At 44.2% G+C, this 22,008-nt stretch overlaps 1 protein-coding gene and 1 pseudogene across 1 annotated transcript in view; one reads left to right on the forward strand and one right to left on the reverse strand.

The window, feature by feature from the left end:
- LOC147441061 (uncharacterized) overlaps positions 1-18,445 on the forward strand; it is a 28,537-nt gene extending 10,092 nt beyond the window's left edge. The window contains exon 3 of the mRNA XM_086482799.1: positions 18,060-18,445. Within this exon, the coding sequence (XP_086338925.1) occupies positions 18,060-18,195 (136 nt within the window). The 3' untranslated portion in view covers positions 18,196-18,445. The remainder of the gene's footprint in view (positions 1-18,059) is intronic.
- Positions 16,184-18,037, reverse strand: LOC147441062 (uncharacterized; annotated as a pseudogene).
- Positions 18,446-22,008: the final 3,563 nt, after the last annotated feature.

Raw genomic sequence — 22,008 nt, forward strand, 5'->3', positions numbered from 1 at the left:
CCGTTGTGAGAAACCTATTCGGCCGCAGCCGTTTCACACTGGCCATGCAATGTCCACTTGCACCTTTTCAAGGGTCCCGGGGAAAACAAGTAAAAATAAAAAATAAATAAAAATATATAGTACTGATTTACGAAAGGCAACAGGAAAAATACACCTCCTGGTGACACACCCCACCCTTGAAATATTGCAAGCGACCTCGCTTGCATGCCAATAATACATGCAGTATCTCTTGATATCACATATATTCTATGATGGGAATCCAAGATATACATGCTTCCGGAAATGTAGCGCTGGACGATTAAACAATCCCACCAACCTGGCTACGACATATATATCAAGCATAGAAGTCTTCTAGTGTACTCTCAAGCACAAACTTCTCTAGCTAAATTCTGTATGAAAAGAGTAGATACAATTGCTTAACTACTCTCTTGAGCATCATGAACCATGCTCTTGCCTTGCTCCAAAAAGGCTACATCAAGTCACTGTGGGTTCCATCTGAAAGGATTCAAGATACAATTGCAATAGCTGAGGTAAATCAAGCAATTCAGACTCTTCCATCCATTTGGCATCCAACGATGGATAGTTCTTGAACTTCACCAAATAGCGTCTTGCAACCTTTCCTCTAACCTTTCTTTCTTTATGTGCCAATATTTGTTCAGGAACAAGGATTTCATCCAATTCTTCCACTTCGGGTTGTTCCTCATCAAGCATATTCTCTGGCACATCACCAACAAAGGGTCTTAGAAGGCTGACATGAAAAGCATTATGTATTTTCCAGCCTTTTGGTAGCTTTAACCTGTAAGCTACATTGCTGATCTTTTATGAAATCTAAAAAGGACCATAATATCGCATACTGAGCTTAGGAAACAAGCGTTCCTTGCCTTTCCTTTTCCTTAACCTGGCCTTTTGAAAGCGCAAAAGCACCCAATCACCAAGTGAAAATACAAGTTCACGACGGTGACGATCAGCAGCTTTCTTTTGCTTAGCCTGAGTCTTCTCAAGAGCAATCTTTATCTTCCTGTATGTTTCATCCATATCTTGCACATACTCGTCTACCTCAAAAATCTTGTCTTTAGTGTGCAAAATGGGCGGGACTTTCTTCCCTCCTTCCATTATCTCAAATGGTGCCTTACCTGTTGACGTATGCACAGTGTTATTGTAAGCATATTCAACCAATGGAAGATGGTGTTCCCAAGTTGCCTTGTGCTTTGACACATAACATTTGAGCAGGTCCAGAACAGTAGAATTTGCCTCTTCTGACTGTCCATCAGTTTGCGGATGAAACGAAGAAGAGAACTTTAGCGTAGTGCCCATGTTCTCAAACAATGCCTTCCAGAAAAGACTCGTCATACGTGGATCCCTATCATTGACAATTGACTGAGGCATCCCGTGATATTTAAAGATATTGCTCATAAATATCTTGACCATGTGTTCTGGCTTTATCTTCTTCCTCACAGGAATGAAATGGGCCTGCTTACTGAACCTACAAATGATAGTCCAAATCCAATCATTGCCTGTTTGCGTCCTTGGAAGATCAAAGATAAAGTCCATTGCTATGCTTTCCCATGGCCTATCTGGGAGCGGCAATGGTTGCAACAATCCCGGTTGCTTTTGTCTGTCAAATTTGACTTTTTGGCATACTAAGCATGATCTTACAAATGTGTCAACATCTTGACGCAAAGCTGGCCAATAGAAGAATGCCTCAACCCCTTTCACTGTCGCATCAATTCCACGATGCCCGGCATAAGGTGGAGCATGACTTTCCATCAAAATCTTTGGCCGTAACTGTTTAGTAACGCATAACTTTCCATGCATCATGAGAAAGTCGTTCTTAAGCATATAGTGCTCATGATGTTGCCCATCAACAAGTTGGTCATAGATCCTTGCAAAATCTGAATCTTCAGCATATTGTGTCTTCATTTCATCTAGTTCACAATGGTACGGAATTGACACTGCTGAAATTTGGGGCTTTCGTGACAACGCATCAGCCACCATATTATTTTTCCCTTGCACATGCACAATCTGAAAATGGAACATTGACAAGATGTTTGCCCATCGCATGTGCTTCTCAGACAACTTCGTCTGTGTGAGAAAATATCGCAAGGTTTGATGATCCGTTTGAACAATTAAATCAGCCCCTAGCAGATAGTGTTTCCAACTAGTGAGAGCATGAATTACTGCTAGCAATTCTTTCTCATAGACTTGCAAGTTTCTTTCAGTCTTCAAAAGAATTCTGCTCTCATATGCGACTACTCGGCCATTCTGCATTAGAACTGCACCAAGACTATGGCCACATGCATCACACTGAACCACAAAAGGTTTTGAAAGATCTGGCAAAATGATTACCGGATCTGAAGTCAACTTCTCTTTCAAGTGTTTGAACGCTGAAATTTCCTTGGCTGTCCACTTGAAAGTAACTCCTTTTCCTTGCAATGCATGGAGTGGAGAAGCAATCTCAGCAAAATTTCGGATGAACCTCCTGTAGTAGGAACATAAGCCTAGAAAGCTTCGAATGTCATGTACGGACTTCAAGTCTGGCCATGACCTAATTGCTTCCACTTTAGCGGGATCCATGTGTACCCCATCCTTTGAAACAATGTGCCCAAGGAAGTGAATCTCTTGCAAAAAGAATTCACTCTTCTTCGCATTAATGAGTAGCCTGTTCTTACGTAACTCATTGAAAACTGCAGTCAAGTGATCCCTATGCTCCTCTTCAGACTTCGAATAGACAATCATGTCATCAAAGAAGGTACCCACGAAGTTTCTATGTGGTCTAAAAATTCTGTCCATCATTCTATTAAACGTGGCAGGAGCATTTGTGAGACCAAATGGCATGACAAGAAACTCATAGAGACCAAATGTTGTCCTGAACGCAGTCTTATGGACATCTTCTGGCCTAATGCGTATCTGATGGTACCCACTCTTTAGGTCTATTCTTGTAAACAATGACGCTCCCTCAAGCCGATCAAGAATGTCATCTATCCTCGGTATGGGGAACCTGTTCTTGATAGTATTCTTATTCAAGGCGCTATAGTCGATGCACATGCGCCATGAACCATCCTTCTTCTGCACTAAGAGTACAGGCGAACAAAAAGGGGATGAATTGGGCTGAATCAGCGCCTTCTCTAAAAGCTCGTTGACCTGACTCATAATCTCTTTCTGCTGGGATGCACTAACCCTGTATGGTGGTCTATTCGGTGGACTAGAACCTGGCACAAGATCTATGGTATGATCCTCAGGTCTCTCAGGAGGTAACTCCCTTGGCAAAGAGTCCGAAAAACAATCACTGAAACCACTCAAAAAAGTTGACCTGTCTTTATCTAAGGTAGACAAATTAGATAAAACTTGAGGTACTTCTTTTGCAAAGATCAAGTACGCAGAAAGATGATTCTTTATTACAGATGAAATAGCAGAAGCAGAAACAAGTGGAACAGACTCGCCTTTAAGCTTTACATCAAGGACATGAGTCTTTCCTCTATGTACAAGGGTAATCTTTTTGTTGTAAGTATCCACCATAGCATGCAACCTGTAACACCATGGGATACCCAGTAACACATCACAGCCCTCAAGTGGCATAATATGAAACTCTTCCGCATCGACATAACTCTGAATGTGCAGACGAAGCTTCCCCAAAATGGGAGTAACGGGCTTTGAATGACCTGGGCATGCCAAACCTGCTTTATTGTCATACCCATCTCCTCTGTACGAATGCCCAACTTTTGATGCCACTTCTGGTGATATGAAATTTGCACGGGCTCTTGGATCAAAGAAAACCAGCACTGTCTGGTCTCTAACTTTGCCCCAAGCTCTGCACAGCTCCGTGGCATCTGTGTTCGGCCGGTCTCCAACCAAATCCTGAACAAGTCCTGCACTTGGCTTTGGCTTCTTCCCTTTATGGTCTGACTTGTCATCCTTATCCTGTGACTTCTTCTGTGGGCATTCATTTGCAAAATGTCCTTCCTGTTCACAAATGTAGCATTTCTTGGCCTCCCTAAGAGCTTTCCGTTCTTCAAAAGTTTTGCCAGAAAAATGCCTCTTTTGTCCTTGTCCTCGTCCCGAAGAAGACTTAGATTGGTTCTTGGACGTATCACCTTCTTCAGTGGAGGGCTTCTTTGTGGGAGGCTCAGAAGGCTTTGCTGTAACATTGCCCTTGGATGAACTGTTTACTCTGGGACCCTTTCTTGTGGCTATTAAATCCATCGGAATCTCCCTTTGACAGTTTGCTTGCCACTCTTGCATTCTCTATCAACTGAAACATATTCATGACAGTAGTCTTTGTGCAGTTGTCCCTGATTTTCTTGGGCAATCCGCAATAGTACTTCTCAATCTGTTCTGACAATGGCACAAACCTATAAGAGGTGACTGGCAATAGTGCGGCCCAAAACTTTTTATTGTACTCTTCCAGATTCGCACACTGTTTAGCATTCAACTCGTGGCATTCTGTCATCACATCCACTTCAAAAGTGTTTGTCAACCATGCAGGCGCAAAAAACTGTTTGAATTGGACCCACGTTGTTGGGGCTTGACCCTGGTTCAACAATGCGGTCCACCATTGAAGCGCATTCCCTTTCAAGAAAGTGGCAGCCTTGCGTATCTTTGAAGATTCCGTGAAGTTTCCTCCGGCATAAGCTACATCGAACTGCTGTATGAAGGTCAAAGCCTTCAATTGGTCCTCAGTTCCTCTAAAAGTTTCAAACTTCACTCCCTGCCCGCCTTCCTTGTAATCCTTATGCTGACTCAAAGGAGCCACATTATCATAAACAGGTGCCTGTAACAGTGGTGCTCCATGAGTGTTCATTCCAGCACTCGCATCAACTGTTTTCCCTGTCATATCTGCATTTTGTACGTATGGCTGGGAAAAACCAGCCATACCAAATTGTGTTCCAGGCACTCGAAACTGGCCGTAGGCACCCTGAAAACCTGGTTGGACACCCATGTTCGCATACATCGGGTTACCCATGCCTGTTTGCATTGTCCCGAACACATTCCCTGGCATATAACCCGTGGAAGGTCTAGCCATAGCTTGAAACACTGAACCACCTCCAAAATAACCAGGATAAGTATTAGGTAATGGAAGGGTCTGATGCATAGCGTGTTCATTACTCCCTTGACCATTCACAAACAGTTCTTGTCCAGCTAAAGCAAGTTGCTTTGTATCATTGGACACCGCTAGTTGCTCAACCATATGGGCTTTCCCTCGAGCATCATGAGTCTTCTGCGCATTGGAAATCTCCTTTTCCTGCAACGGCTCAGTCATGCCCTGTGTAGGAGGCTGAAAACCCTGTGTCGGAGCCTGTAAGAACTCTTGCATCCTTGGGTTGTTAGCCAACTGCTGAAACATGTCCATGCAGCAACGCAGTTGAGTTCTAAACAACCTGTCCTCTGTGGAAGGAACTTTCTCCGTGCCATGTGAGGAAGATCCCTCTTCAGGTACTTAGTCTCTCTTTTCTGCCATAACGACAAGCTCTGTGTTGCTTTCACCCACAACAATCCACGCTGCACTTTTTGAAGAAAAAGTGACTATCCCGTCGATGGAACCATATAACCGGCCTGTACAACGTAGAGGGCGGTACTATTTCAATTACGTGTTAACTTTACACAGAGCACTGAGAAGGGAAGAGAACACAGTTGTGTCTAGCGACTAGAATGTCACTGCGCACACGAGACCGACACCTTGTAGGCCCCAAAGACTGGCGCCCCTTTCGGTATTTCTTTATTCAAATTAAGGTAGACGATCCGACCACTTCGCACAAGCTTTCACAAAGCTGTCCAAACCTGGCGAGGGCTGAAAACGCAGGTTTTCGACCTGATTTTGGCAGCATAACGGCGCAAAAACCCTTGTAGGTCAAAAGCACCTGTCTAGGACGGATTCCCTCGCTATCTGGAAGCTTTCTGGTGAGCTGTCACAGAAATTCAGCGAGCTGTAATTCCCTGTTTTTCACTGCCGGGTGCCCAAAAGCCTGTACACGCATCCCAAGGCTCTCACGAGGCTCCCCCGATGTTCCCTTGCAGTTTAGGTGCGAAACCCTAAACCTGCAGAAAAACACAGCAGGCTGTAATTCGCTGTTTCGGATCGTTTTTAGCGGAGCGAACACGCCTACGCGTGTCCCAAGGGCTCCCGCACGCAATGGGACAGTTCCCCTGTGAATTGGATGAGTTTTCACGCAAGAAAACTCTCCGAACTCGCAATCTTTCGCGATGGAACTGTGCGTACCTGTGGGGGATTAGCAATTAGCTAATCCGGTTCCTGTTCAGAAGGCTCTTGCCTTGGCAAACGCGCATAAACCCCCAGAACTGTACATGTTCAACTGAGTAGCCCAACTAGTGGGGCATTACCATATGTGCCAAAGGGGAGAGAGAGATGCACGAGAGCAAATCATCGCGCTACATGAGACAGAGGAGAAGGCAAGCTTTCCATTAAAGCTGTAGACCTGCACCTACTACTCACACACACACTGTAGCTCACTTATGAGTCAAATCAGCCTCCTCTCTCAAATTGGGCGCCCCCTCTTGCTGATGGAAGTAGCAAACTCCCCAGAAGCTGCCATGTGTCCAGTTTGCCCCTTTTGAGTTAATTCTCTAGTTCCCACTGACTTATAAAGTTATAAGTGACTTTCCGAGTGGCCCAGACTTCATTTGGCGCACACTGGCTTCCATACTCATCAGAATTCAGTGCTAACTGGCCCGACCAGTCCCAGACTGACCGACCCAGACTCCCGCTGTGAGAAACCTATTTGGCCGCAGTCGTTTCACACTGGCCATGCAATGTCCACTTGCACCTTTTCAAGGGTCCCGGGGAAAACAAGTAAAAATAAAAATAAATAAAAATATCTAGTACTTATTTACGGAAGGCAATAGGAAAAATACACCTCCTAGTGACAATGGTTCCAATCCTAGTTTTTTACATAGCAAGCCAAAGATCAATCCTCAACGTTTGACAAGCTGGTTGAGATATGATTGGAGCTATGTGCATTCAGTAGGAGAGCGTTGTAGAGTTTTTCTCAAGGATTGGGTTTGCACTTCAATATTCTTGAGTCTGGATTAGGGGCCCATTACTTGGCACTACGCACCTCCCCGTTGGTTCGTTCTACATTCCTCATACATGATACCGTGTCATGTGCACATGGCTCGAACCAAAGTTCACACTTTCTGGCAGAAGAGGCAGCACGAGCTTCCCGCTCAACAGGCAACTTCTTAGCAGTACCCCCCCCTCATGACCCCCATCGCCATCCGCACCCATACCTTGGCGTTTTCCCACGACCAACTCATTTCAACCCTGGCGATTTTACCCCTGCATGCTCAGCGTTTTTGCCTCAAATCACAAACGCTAGGGAGCCAGCAAAGACCATCAGCATTAGCGTTTTTTAGGTGCAGAAAGGCCTATTTTCAGGCAGCGTTTTTCTTCCAAAAACGCCAGCCTAACAGAGCAGATTTTCAGCGTTTTGATTTCAGCCAATCAGCGTTTTTGATCTGCAGTTGAGCCCTTGAAGAAACGCGGATTTTCAGCAGCAGAACATTAGTAGACCAACCCCCATTCAGTTGCAGAAGTACCCCAAGTTTAGCCCAACAAAACGCAGCCAAAACAGTCATTTTCAGCCACCGAAACAGTCCCCGAATTCAGCGATTAGAAGATCCCAGATGTCAGCCATCAAGTCGTCGTCGTCACCACCGTCGTCGCCATCGGCATAGTCCAATTTGCATCTGTCCATTGCATACGCATTGTACACCTTTGTGCAATCAAGAAATAGACCACTCTCGCCGACGAGAGTGGGGCCTTCGGAGGAGGGTTTTACAACCTCTCGGTGTCGTATCTCTTCTCTCTTCTTCTCTCAGTCTCATTCATTTGCACGCACAATATCCACTCACTTTGTTCGTGACCACAACACTCTACAAGACGGAAAGCTCTCTCTTTCCCTAAGAACTAAAAGGAACCTTGAGCAATAAAGATCACTAATCTTGAGAAAATACAACATTCATTCCGCTGCACCTAACATTGGTATCAGAGCTTTGGAAGTGTTTTGCATTACTCAAGGAAAGAACCACAAGAACCACAATAATTTTTTTTGCTTGTTGCGATCGCACGAACCCAAGTTTACTTGGGCGTGACGATTCCTAATCGTGTTTTGTTGAAGAGTGACAGGAATCCCAAGAAAGAAGGGCTTGTCCAACCTCCCCTTGTGTCTCTTTTCACTCATTGAGAGCGGACCGTGCACTTAGCGGCCGGCCAATCGACGTGAGGTGGGAAAAAGCAACCTTGGTGTGAGCGCAAGGCCGCCAAGGGGTGCGCCCGCAGAACGGAGTAGAACTTAAGTGAAGAGAAGATCCTTCTCCAACGCGATTTGCAAGCGAAAGAAAACCTCAAGAACCTCAAGAACCCAAGCACTCAAGAACCTCAAGAACCTCAAGACCCTCAAGAACCAAGTTTCTCGAGAACTTAAGAGCCAAAGATCCTAGTGCATGGTCGTCACCCGAAGCGGCATGGATACTTCGCATTCAAGTGATGAGCATGAGAGAGGCGACGAAGGGTTCTTCCCACCAGGAGATTTTTCCAACCCTCCCTCTTCGCCATCTACGCCACGAGTTGTCCTCACTCCCATGGAGATGATGGTCAAGTCAATGTTGGACATGATGGCACAACAACAAAAAACGAATCGAGTTGCCTTGGCACAACTCGCAAGCAAAGCAGAAGAACAAGCAACAAAGGACCGTGCACAAGAAGCCAAGGACCGCGAGCACGATGAAAGAAACGACAAACTTGCTGCAAAACAAGAAGAAAATCGACTTGCTCAGGAACGTGAGCGCCTTGCTCAGGAACGTGAGCGCATTGCGCTTGCTGCAAAACAAAAAGAACAGCGACTTGCTCTCGAACGCGAGCGCGCTGAACGAAAAGAACGCAAAGCAGAAAAGGAGGCCAAGCGTGAAGCTCAAAGGGAGCTTCGCAATCAAGAATTTATTGCCCAAATCCTAGCCTCGAAGACCGAACAACCCAAAGATCGTGGAAGTTCGTTAAGTGGCACACGCAAGCCATGACGCGGATTCCAACCATCTTGTCACAGAAAAGTTGACTTTCAGTAAGTATGACGGTAAGATGGATGCTACAATTATTCATTCGTGGTTGCATCAATTTAATGCTTATTTTGCGACAACTAAGAAGACAGGAAACAACAAAGTTTTGACGGCAGCTATGTACCTTGCCGGTGATGCCATCAATTGGTACCACACATGGCAAGAGGCACAGCTAGCCGCGCACCTAGAGGCAGTCGACGATTTCACGCCCCTCTTTTAGTTGGGCTGATTTCCAAGACAAGCTCAAGGCGCGGTTTATGCCACCTCAGTACCTCGCACGATTGAAGGACGATTGGCGTGCTCTTAAGCAAAATGGTATGCCGGTTATGTCTTTTTCTAATCGTGTTTTGCAGCTAGGTACCCAATTACGCATGTCGGATGAAGAGTGCAAAGAGGCTTTTCTCTTTGGATTGGACGAGTATATCAAGTACGATGTCGAGGTACTCGATCCAATCGATCTCAACAAGGCGGTAGCGATTGCTCTCGCACAGGAGATGAAGCACAACAAGGGAAAGCCTAAGGAGAACAAGACTTCCACAAGTACCTCGTAGACTCCTCAGAACGGTAAGAATGATAACTCTTCTAACCACTCTTCCAACAGTCTCTCATCAAAGAATTCTTCCAATGAGTGTAAGGGTAAGTCTAACACAATTGCTAAACCTAAGCTTACTCCATATGAAAAGGTAGCACAAGGAATTGTAGGAGGATACATCACTTTTGAAGAACAAAGCACTTATTCTAAAGAAGGTCGTTGTTTTCATTGTCACATTAAGGGTCACATAAAACGAACATGTCCTAAGCTTGACTCGAATGAATCTAAAGAACCCACAACACCCACTACATCTGTCAATGCAATGAATGATAACACGGTTGTGCCCACAGTTTCTCAAGACACTCTCATTCATGATTCTCTCATTAAATATTATGGTCGTACGTCGGGGCACCGTTTTGTCATATTGTTTGACTCAGGTAGTATGCATGATGTGATCAGCCCCTCTCTTGTTGAGAGAGCCCGCCTCGAAGTTAGTCTGAGATCTCCTATTGAGGTCTCTGGCTTTCGTCTTGGTATGGACGCTCTCATCACGAAGGAGTGCCTTGATGTGTTGTTTGCAATTCAATAGACTGCCTTCACTAGAAGATTTGTTGTTTCTCCTCTCTCAGGATGTGATATGATTTTAGGCATGAAATGGTTTCGTGAAATCAATCCTCTCATTGATTGGGAGGCTAGCACTTTAACTCTCAATGCCAAAAGTGATTCTCCTACTGTCTTTTATGGAGTGGACACTTCTCCTTCTCCATCTCTTATTGCTAATATGTAGGACAAGGTTGAAAGGATTCGAGATAAGGAGACTCTCTTAGTCTCTTTTTCTCTAGAGCATGACACACAGGAATTGCATGATTATGAGAAGCATGATGATGATTTGATTGATAATGATTTGCATGATGATTTGGATGAAAAAGACAAGCATGATGAATTGCATGAAGATGATGTGATTGTTCACAAGGATGATGTGTTAGTGGATGCTTTTTCTCGCGAAGCTAACCTCGTTGCAGATTCGACCAATCACAAAGGATCGATCTTGGCTCTTGAGCTTAGGTCCCAAGAACCCCTTCAGGAAAAACCGATCTTGGCTCTCGAGCCTTGGTCCAAAGAACCATCACAGGAAGTATTATGTGTTCGCATGATTGATACGCACGCATTGTTCGGATGTTTTATTCATGATCGTTTCCTGTATTTTAGTCAGCATCGTTATGTGATCCCTTTTTCTAGGCATGACATATTGTATGTTGAGCACGTTTCTCTTATAGATGAGCACGAATGTATGCGGATTGTTCATGAAAAGTTTGTATGTAAGGAAGTCACATTCCATGTCTCTTCCTTTGCATGACACAGTTTCTGAACGAGCACATGATTGTATGAGTACCAAGCATGGGCATTTCCATTGTGATTTGCCACAGTTGATTGATTTTGATCAAACAGAAAAGATTCGACCTCATTGTTTGCATGAATTTGATGATCGGGTTGTCACTCCGTCTCTATGTTCATCTACATTGCATACACAGTCTTTAGAGAAGACAAGATTTTTTTCCTTCTTTACATGGAATGGGTATGTTCATGGTTTTGTGTTGGAGATTGTTTCAGGAATTTTCAGCCATGGAGATTCTTGAAGACGAAAGAAGCAGGACTCTAAACGAAGTTGAAGCAAGAAAGGAGATTCAGAAGACTTTGTGTCGCTTTCGGCGCAGCCCAAAGAAGCAAGCGTTGTAGACCTTTATGAAGTTCAAGTACCGCACGACCCACACATCAGAGTGGACCGGCGAAGAGTCCCTTCGAGGATTCCGGATGCTGTTGGCGATCTCCCTCGACGCCATACAGTTCGGTACCAGTACCTCACTTTGAAAAGGAGGGGATGTCACGTGACACATCCCAACCCTATGTGTCCATGGACAAGCTACACCACAGCAGGGTTCAGTCAATCTGATCAGTTTAGAATAGCAGTGATCTGGCACTTTTGTGAGTCTATTCGTAGACCGTGCATGCCCAGTCACTTAGCATAGATGCATATCCTCCGGTTGCACACAGCATGATCATCGGAATTCCCATAAGAATCCATTCGCATCAGTTAGGGGAATTTTCCAGTGCATTTAGCCTATTTTCCTATTTATTGGGATTTTCACTTATTATTTTTAAGTGACTTTCCTACAAAAGTAGGTAGGGAAATTTTGCTAAGTTAATATATAAACAAACCAAAGTTTACACTTTCTGGCAGAAGAGGCAGCAGGAGCTTCCCGCTCAATAGGCAACTTCTCAGCAGTAACCCCCCCTCATGACCCCCATCGCCATCCTCACCCATACCTTGGCGTTTTCCCGCGACCAACTCACTTCAGCCCTGGCAATTTTACCCCTGCATGCTCAGTGTTTTTGCCTCAAATCACTAACGCTAGGGAGCCAGCAAAGACCATCAGCATTAGCGTTTTTCAGTTGCAGAAAGGCCTATTTTCAGCCAGCGTTTTTCATCCAAAACCGCCAGCCTAACAGAGCAGATTTTCAGCGTTTTGATTTCAGCCAATCAGCGTTTTTGATCTGCAGTTCAGCCCTTGAAGAAACGCGGATTTTCAGCAGCAGAACATTAGCAGACCAACCCCCATTCAGTTGTAGAAGTACCCCCCAGTTTAGCCCAACAAAACGCAGCCAAAACAGTCATTTTCAGACACCGAAACAGTCCCCGAATTCAGTGATTAGAAGATCCCAGATGTCAGCCATCAAGTCATCGTCGTCACCACCGTCGTCGCCATCGGCATAGTCCAATTTGCATCTGTCCATTGCATACGCAGTGTACACCTTTGTGCAATCAAGAAATAAACCACTCTCACCGACAAGAGTGGGGCCTTTGGAGGAGGGTTTTACAACCTCTCGGTGTCGTATCTCTTCTCTCTCCTTCTCTCAGTCTCATTCATTTGCACGCACAATATCCACTCACTTTGTTCGTGACCACAACACTCTACAAGATGGAAAGCTCTCTCTTTCCCTAAGAACTAAAAGGAACCTTGAGCAATAAAGATCACTAATCTTGAGAAAATACAACATTCACTCCGCTGCACCGAACAGTGCGGGTGTGTGTGGGTGGAAGCTTGCCCTTAGAATCTTTTTGTGTGTGTATGTGTATGCGTGCTGTTTGTTACTTGCTTTCAGGTTTGTCTGGGTGCGTATGTGCGTGCGTGGTAGCTTGTCCGTCAGGTTTGTTTTCTTTGTTTTTAGTTTTGTTTTGTTTTACTTCCTCTTCTTTTCATTGGCATGGGTTGTGCTTTGTTACCCACCTTGTGACCTCCTACTGAAGTCTCTTGGTGATGTCAGTAGTCTCTTTATCCTCATCTTTGTCCCCAAAGGCTCTTTCCCTTCTGGTCTTGCATTACCTCTTGTTGTCAAATTTTACCATTTGGGGAACGTCTGTCTGAAACCGACCTTCTTGTAGCTGCTCACTGTCATCTTCGTCGCTGGTGTTTTCTGGTGGTTCCGGTTCTTGTTTGCACTTGTTGGCTAGGCTTTGGTCGAGATGCCTATCTTTCAGAGGCTACTGGCATCCCCTCTCCACTTAGCTTGCCAGGGCATTTCTTACTCTCTGTAGGTTTGGCCACGTGCTTAGTTGTATCTTGTTTTTCAAGTTTCCCGTTTGATGCCTACTGGCCTGCCATGTATATAGTGATGCACTTGCTCTCAATATAGGCACCATCATAGTATTTTCGTACGCGTCCGGTTGGGCATCCGTATTGCCGTACGGGTACGGAAAGAGTTTTCGTACGGCCAGGCAGCGCAAGAAAAAAAAGCCCCAAAATTTTTGTCGAGTCACTTATTTGGCCGCGCGTAGAGTTTCGCTTCTCTTTATTGTGTTTGCAGCTTTCTGTATACAGTATGCAGGCATTGCAGAAGCTTAGGGTAGGTGAGATTTGACGGAAAATCTTTCCTCTGGAGTTTGGGGTCTTACCCTCTCTTGCTCACCTTGGTCCTTCATCTTCTCCTGCACCCACGAAGCCTAAACCATCGCGTGGCGTGACGTTTTCTTGTGAGAGCCAAGACAATTGACACAACGCAGAATCCAAATGGGCCGAACCAAGCGTCCCGAGTGGCAATACGTGCAGCAAGTGAAGTGCCTCCCGAAAGGAAAATGACTTGCAAATATAATTAATGTCGCATTCATGGGACGGTGGTCCTTTGCGTATCCGTGCATATATTTTGGGTATTGCTGGGCATTGTGTGGGAGGCCCATGTGATGAGGCCCCCACCGATGTTGTAGAGATTGTTAGAAGATTGCATGCAGATGCAAGGTCAGAGGGAGAAGACAGAGCTGCTTTTGTGGATGCATTGGTCAATGATTTGGAAGGAGATGCCTCTCAAGCTCAAGGAGGTGCTTTAATGAGTACGCATGCCAAGGGAACGACCAATGTCAGTGGCTCTTCCAAGTCCAATGTGGGGTCCTCAAGCAAGAAGAGGAAGGCTGCTCAAGGGGGTTTGGCAAGTGCATTTGGCTTGCAAACACGGAAGCAAGTAGACCAAGCCTTGCGCAAGTTTTTTTTATGTTGAAGATGTTCCTTCATGGAAAGTAAGGAGCCCTTATTTTTTGCAGATGGTGAAAGCTATTGGACAAGCAGGTCCTTCGTATGTTCCCCCTTCTTATCATGCTTTGCGCACCATAGAATTGAATGAAGAGGTCAAATGCGTAAAGATTGAGATTATGGGTGTGCGCGAGAAATGGAAAAGATATGGATGCTCTATTGTGTGTGATGGATGGTCTGACACTAGGTGCAGGCCTATCATTAACTTTCTTGCATGCTCTATTCATGGGTCAATGTTTTTGAAAGCTGTAGACACATTTGAGGAAACAAAGATATCAGAATTCATTGCTAAGCATCTCAAACAGGTTATCAGAGAGGTTGGCCCAACAAATGTTGTGCAAGTTTGCATGGACAATGCAACCAATTGTGTTGGTGCTGGGGAGACGATTGAAAGGGAGTGGAAACACATTTTTTTACCAGATGTGCTTGCCATTGCTTGGACCTTTTGTTTGAGAACATTGGCAGATTGGTTGGGTTTCAAAAGTGCTTGAGGATGCAACAAAGGTTGTCACATTTGTGACAAGAAAGTCTACTGTGTTGGCATTGTTTTGGCAACTTAGCAAGAAGGACTTGGTGAAGCCGTCAGCCACTCGATTTGCGTACTACTTTATTATGTTGGCTAATCTTGTGGATGAGAGATGCATGCAAGGTATGCACAAGCTTATGATTAATGACAAATTTGTGAAGATGAAGAGATCCAAGGCTGAAAAGGCTACCGAGGTCTCTAACATTGTGTTTAATGCATCCTTTTGGCAAGAGGCCAGGCTGATTTTGAAAATAACTGCTCCAATTTTGAAAATTCTCCATTTGGTTGACAAGGAAGGAGCCACCATGGGGCTTATGTACGAGCTTACGGATTGCATGGTAGAGCAAATTGAAAACATGCAAGGCATTGATGCTGCAAGGATGAGAGAGATTAGGGATGTATGCATTGGAAGATGGAATATGTTGCACACACCATTACATGCTGTTGGATACATGTTGCATCCTATATGGCGAGGAAGAGGGCAAGATAGTGATGGCGAGGTGCATGAAGGATGGATGACATTCTTGGACAGGTACAGCAAGGGTGATTTGACCTCGCAAGGCACCCTAATTGATGAGTTTGACATCTATAAAGCTGAAAGCAAGTCATTTGCTCATCCAATTGCAAAAGATTCAAATAGGATTCAAGAGGGAGTGAAATGGTGGGAAACTTTTGGCTTGCACACCCGCTTTGCAAGCTCTTGCTTTGAGGGTGCTTTCTCAAGGGACATGTGCCTCTCCATGTGAGAGAAATTGGGGCACCTTCTCTCTCATTCATACCAAGAGAAGAAATAGGCTACTCCCATCTCATACAGAGAAGCTTGGGTACATACACACGAACTTGAGGCTCATATCCAAAATCAAAGAGCATGGCTATGAGAGAATGGAGGTCACATTGGAAATGCTCAATAAGGAAAAAGATGAGGACCGCTTGCTTGCCCTGCAAGAGATTCAAGAGGCCATTGCAGAGAGTACAACAGATGCGATAGAGCCTATTCCCATTGCTGGTACCAGCCATATTGGAGCATCATGCTCAGTTGGTGGTTATGAGGATGAGGATGAGGACGAGGACGAGGACGAGGATGATGCTGCTTATGACGATGAGGATGTGAGCTATGGTGAGAGTTAAGAGCTCACTGCTCATGGCCACATGCTTTTGGACATTTACTTATGCCGTATGGTGTTCACTGTTGAGTGTTGACTCTAGTATCTACAGTTAGATTCTAGCAGATAGTCTCTACTTATGTTTTGGATTCAGCCTTCAGGAGACTACACTCTTGAATGTTTTTTGGCTTGCTTCTACAGTTCTCACTCCTTTTTGTTTGGAGGTTACTTTATTACTTAGAGGCACCATCTCTTCCCTTGAAATTTCTAAAGTTTCTACGGTTTTGTCTGTGTATAAAGTTTTAAACATGGTGCCCATTGCCCAGTGCCAGGTGGTGTAGTATGTAGCATCCTATGTAGTAGGCTATCTGAAAGATTGACGTCTGGAATTTCGGGTAGTCTGATTCGTACTTATTCCATACTTCCGTACCTATGTGCGTCCAACGTGTGATTGACGTGATGAAAAACTATGGGCACCATTTGGGCGTTCTGGGAGATTTTCAAGTAATAGAGTCCGCCTCTTTTCCTGAGAGAGAGAGAGAGATAGATAGATAGATAGATAGATTGGATTAACGTCCACGGAGGTCATATATGACCTATGGGACCAAAAACACAGACATTACAACGATTCATTCTCAGTGTGGGCTGATACATGTCAGTTAAGGACTCAGGGTCCGTCAGGAGAGTAGGGTAGGAAAAAAGGAGAAAACAAACAAAAACCTAAGGGTCGGTTGTGGAGAGAGCTGGTTTGGGATTTCGGAATTCTTGGATGATCGCTTTGCCTCCTCGATAGACTGCCCATTTGCCTTGCTTACGCGCTTCATGCACCTTCTTAAGCTCGCTCGCTTTACTCTTGAGTTGATTCATGGTTAGTTCTTCTGCAATCCAAAGCTTGGTTTCTTTGAGAAGGCGGGATTGACGTAGAAACTTTACCCGCTCCTCTTTGTTCTTGAAGGTAAGGACACAATGCTCGGGACGTACATGACGATGTGTGTCATTGATCCAAGCGACATTCTCTGACTTGATGTTGACTGGCTCAATAATATTGTTGAGTTTGATGATTGCCTCTTCAAGGGTGTCCTCAACAGTGCACCACTGCAAGGGGAGCCCACCGATGCGTACCTTGAGGGCATTATCTTCTTGAGATTTTTGTTCGGAGATTTCCTTTGTTACACACGTCCTTACTTGGGCGATGGTTGTTGAGTGAACTTGGTTAACCTTTGCCTCTACCTCCTTTACCTTGTCGGTGGTGAGGTCAGCCATAGAGTTGAATTGTTCTTCTAATTTGCTCAGGCAAGATTTGAGTTCAAAGTTTTCCTCCAAGACTCGATCAAGAGTTGCTTGCAACTGCGTGATGCGATCAAGTTTGCTAGGGGCTGCCAGTACTGTTGCAAAGCTCGGTCTTGCTTTGGCGGGGGTCTTTGGAGTAGCCATCCCTGTGCTTGAGGAGATCGAAGGGAACCGACCACTGACTCGCAAATTCCGGAGGGAAAAGCCTTTGAGAAAGCTCGAAGCTCGAGGCTTCACCCTTTGAAGAAGTTTTGAACTCCTGTCCTCGGCCGAGTATCTTCTGAAGGGCACCACAACCTGTTGTACTTCGCAGGGCTGAGGCCGAAAACAAGTGCCGGCACCACAACCTGTTGTACTTCGCAGGGCTGAGGCCGAAAGCAAGTGCCGAAAACGCCTTAAAGCTTTTATGAATGCTAAAAGCTTCGACAAACCTTTGAAAAAGCTATTGTTCTTTTACTGTGTCGTAACCTGCAGGACAGGGGGTCTCCTGGCGGGCGTCGCAGGCTACTGTACTTCGTAGGCAGGGCGTCGCAGGCTGCTGTACTTCGTAGGTAGGAGATCTACTGGCAGGCGTCGCAAGCCAGGGGCCGAGGCCAATGCTGAGGCCATCGCACGGGCTGAGGCCGCTGTTGTAGGGGCTGGAACCACTTAACTGTGCGGGGCTGGGGCTGGGGCAGGCTTCGCCACAGAGCTGGGGCTGTTGAGGGGGGCTAGGCTCAAGCGTAACGCCTCCCCCAGGGCAGCCCTTCGCCCAAGGGGGGCTGAGGGAGACGATGTTAGGGTTACGGTGGACGTGAACTGCTCAAGCGAGAGAGAGAGAGAGAGAGAGAGAGAGAGAGAGAGAGAGAGAGGTTTTTCATGAATACATTAACTCACCGTTTCCACTAAAATTGGATTTGTTTTTCTAAATCGGATTTGGTCTTTATCATCAACCACTTAAAATTTCTTCTCTATTTTGTCAGGTCTGGAGATTCACGTGGGTTTGGGTTTTTGTCATTGGACCGAGATGAAAATGCTGATGCTGCCATAAGAGGCCTTGATCAGACAGAGTGGAATGGACGTATAGTATTGGTTGAGAAGGCCAAGAGTCCGAACTAATTTTCAATCATTGGGCAAGATTTGCTCGAGTATAGCTTCACTGGGAAGTTGTGTACAAAACCTCAGAGAAAGTTTTGAAGTTACATGTAAACTTGAGATTCCTTCTGAGGAGTGGGATTTTATGTCTTCTTGAATTATCAGGCGCAATGAGGGTATCTGCAAGAAAATCTGCTTACAATGGTGGGGCTTTGTTGCATCACAGTGATTGGCTATGACGTATTTCAGTAAAGCAAGTCTTTTCTTTGTCTAAGGTGCTAAAGTTGCGTTCGCTTTAAAACAATTTTGAAGCTGCCAAGTCATCATTAATTGTGATTGGCATGGCCAATCCTCTTGCTAAATTAGCTGTTGTACACATTTTATGCATCAATTTCTAAGAAATGATGTGCTGCTGTGAGAAGTCCACCACAGATTTTGCAAGCTTTGATTTGTATAATTCCTTTATTGACTTTAGAGAAAGGCACTCAGTTACCTCTGGTAAAAGTATGTTTGGTCTGAGCATGCATTGCCAGGAGGACATTTTTGTGCAAGAGAATGAAGTATGAAGAATCCATATGCTGCCTGGTTTAGAGAATATGGACAGCATGGAAGGAGTTAAAACGAGGGGTTGAAGAGGAAATGGGCTGAGGTGGTTAAAGGTTGAAATTAAGGATGGGTGGAAGTGGTCAAGAACTATGCCAAGGAGGATGTGAAAGAGGAAACTAAAACGGGGGAGAGGGATTGTGTCAATGCTGTACTGAAGGAGAGATGTGTAAAAACCGATCAAATGGAAAGCACATTTGTGAGTAATTATCGAGGCAAATAAAGGGGAAATTGGCAATGCTTTGGTGATTATGGACCTATTCGAACTCCTAGACATCTTACATTGTCATTGAATTGAGAAACCCCCCAAGACTGGTCAAGGTCTTACTCATTTGTGTGGAAAAGTGGCGATTGAAGTAGAGTCTTTTGTAAATTTTGAATGAGTCTTAGCTGAATAAGCACCCTAAGTGTAGTTGCAAGAACCCTACACTCATTTACTCTTGTACCAATTGAACTAAGAAGGGTAATGGGAAAATGATTCAATACGAGAACATGTCCATATTTGACTGACCAAGCAAAGGTTAGGAGTAGAGTATAATGAATGCTAACTAACCTGGTGATCGTGGATAGGTTCCCTAAGTTTATTGAATTATAATTCCTTACAAGCTTTGATACCACTTGAGGGGTTAAGGAGGATTATCATAATAGTGCCATCCATATTGTAAAGCAATTAATGATCTCATTTAAGTTACAATTGGATGTTACATCAGTTCCCTATTTAGGGGAGAGGGCAGATTTGGAAAGTGAGCAAGGAAGGAGGAAGACAAGGAAGGGTGACAATGGTTTGCTTGCTCCATCTCTCTATCGGCAATCATCAATCTAGAATCAAGATCTTGGTGCAAGCATCTACAAGCTTCTATTATCTGAGATTGGAGTGGGAGTTTTTGGAGACCTATTTGGATTAGTGATTGAAGGTTCTTTGAGGCACATCGAAGCCACATAGATAGAATTGAACTTGGTTTTGAGATTACGTGGATACACCAAGGTGTTTGTTGACATGATTTCGCACATACGATTATTGTGCTCTGGTTGGGTTTTTGGATTCTTTAAATGATTTAATCTATGATTGTTGGCTCTCATATCCTCTATATCTCTCTATTCTTCTCTCAATCTCCCTATATTTGTAATTAACATTTAATCATTCTATATCACCGTTTGTATACTCTTGATTATTCCTAACTCTACTCACAGCAGCTAGACGCCCTAGAGTGATGGATATATATACAAGCCAAGGGAGACAAAACCCCCTGAGTATGTTCACACACATCACTATCATAATATGGTAACATTAAATCCACACGACTACTTCAGTACAAATATAAATTTCTCATGGTAAACTTAGTAAAGTTTTGATTTTCACTTCTTCATAAAGATTTATTCTTATACAAAGATGATCTAATCCATGAGTTCTATCAGTAGAAACACTAAGAGAGGATGCCCAAACGAGGATATGTTCGGTGAAAGCTACTAAATACCCAAGGAGGCTACTAGAGATCAAGTGGAAAAGTGAAGAGACGTTAAAGAAAAGTTGCTAAAAGGAGAAGTCACATATTCCAGCTTCGTTTTGAAACGATATCTCAAAAAGTGGACCAAAACAACATTTATTTATATGCATATGGATCATCAATAATGAACTTACTTTTGTGATTTTTTGTTAAGAGTTTTTTCATAAGGTTATAAATTATTTTCTTTTTAGTGTTTTTTTTGCTAAATTGGAGGTAAACAACAATATTTCTCTCGTAGAGGAGGCAACAATGTCACATTCCTTTGTACGTGGGACACTGCCATTTGCCCATTTTCAATCAAAAGCTTAGTAAAAGACTTGTCTTATAGTGCTTTTCACCGTCATGCTCCCATCAACTATTAATGGTATAAACCATTGCATGGGTGGTATCAACATTATCAAGATTATTAAAATAATTGCAGGCACCATGTGATGTCAAGGAAAGCCACCATGCAGTAAACCAGACTAATGCTTTACCTTTATCTTTCAGCCACCCTGAGGTTAATTAAGTAAGGCTTCATCTTTATCTTTAAAAGTAAATGGGCTTGAAATCTAAGCTCACTACATGCCCTCACCAAGCATAGGCAATACACACTGAGGTTAATTAAGTAAGGCTTCATCTTTATCTTTAAAAGTAAATGGGCTTGAAATCTAAGCTCACTACATGCCCTCACCAAGCATAGGCAATACACACTAATTGAGTGGGCCTTTGAGCCTAAGGATGTCAACAAAATGCTCTTGAGGTGATGCAATGGATGATGGTTCTTATCATAGTGTAGATGACAAGGAGAAGGTACTAGTAACTCCAAAGAATGGGGGCAAATTACTAGAAATTTCCACCAGATCGTTGTGCTCTTGGTTCTGTGATGTAGTATTGATGGTTGCAAAAAGTTGAGATAGATGGAGATTTCTTACAAGTGAACTATGCCTTGATGTCCTTTGTAGACGGTGGGAACAGTCCCTAGACTGGAGTTATGACTGACAGATGAACTGGTAATTACGAAGACAGTTATTGCAGTAATTTCACAGTGGACAACCAATCAGAGACCCAGTCAGACACTTATAAATAGGGGCCATTACTTCATTTTACGAGGAATGCTTTTGGGGAAAGGACTTAGAGTTGTCTTGACATTATTGTATTGTGTACTCTTTTGCCTATAAGCTTAGAGCAGTCCTTTGGTTCACATAGTACTCTATTCCAATTGTATTGATATGAATATAACGCAGTTCCAATTTCAGTTCTAGTCGATATGTCATTTCCAATGCAATTACTATTCTAGCTCCATTTCAGTGTGAGTGTCTTTGTCTGATATGTGGTCTATCTGAACTGACAACCAACTCTTAACCCAACACTAGAATAGCTATTTGAAGAGACAAGATCATTCCATTTTTGTGATCACGATGGCTTGAGCTGAAGTGATCTTGACAGGGGATCACTCTCCCAGTTGATTCCTTACAGTCATGCCACCCAGAAGAGTTGCTCGTGATAGAAAGCCATCAACCACATTCACGCAGAATCCAGAACGTGTCAGCCCAATATAGGAGGAGTCCAGAGCGTGGCTTTGACAGTGACACAAAGGCGGGTGATGAGATCGATCACAACTTGGATCAACAAGAGGCTAGGAAACAGGATGACTTCCAACACTCAATGGGGTACAAGCGTCGGTGATCGGAGAGGGGCTCTTGATTTGTTGAATCTCAGAAGAAGGCTAAGGGAAAATCCAAAAAGC

Source organism: Adiantum capillus-veneris, chromosome 15, assembly GCF_014529385.1.
Source record: "Adiantum capillus-veneris isolate H3 chromosome 15, ASM1452938v2, whole genome shotgun sequence".
Lineage (NCBI taxonomy): Eukaryota > Viridiplantae > Streptophyta > Polypodiopsida > Polypodiales > Pteridaceae > Adiantum > Adiantum capillus-veneris.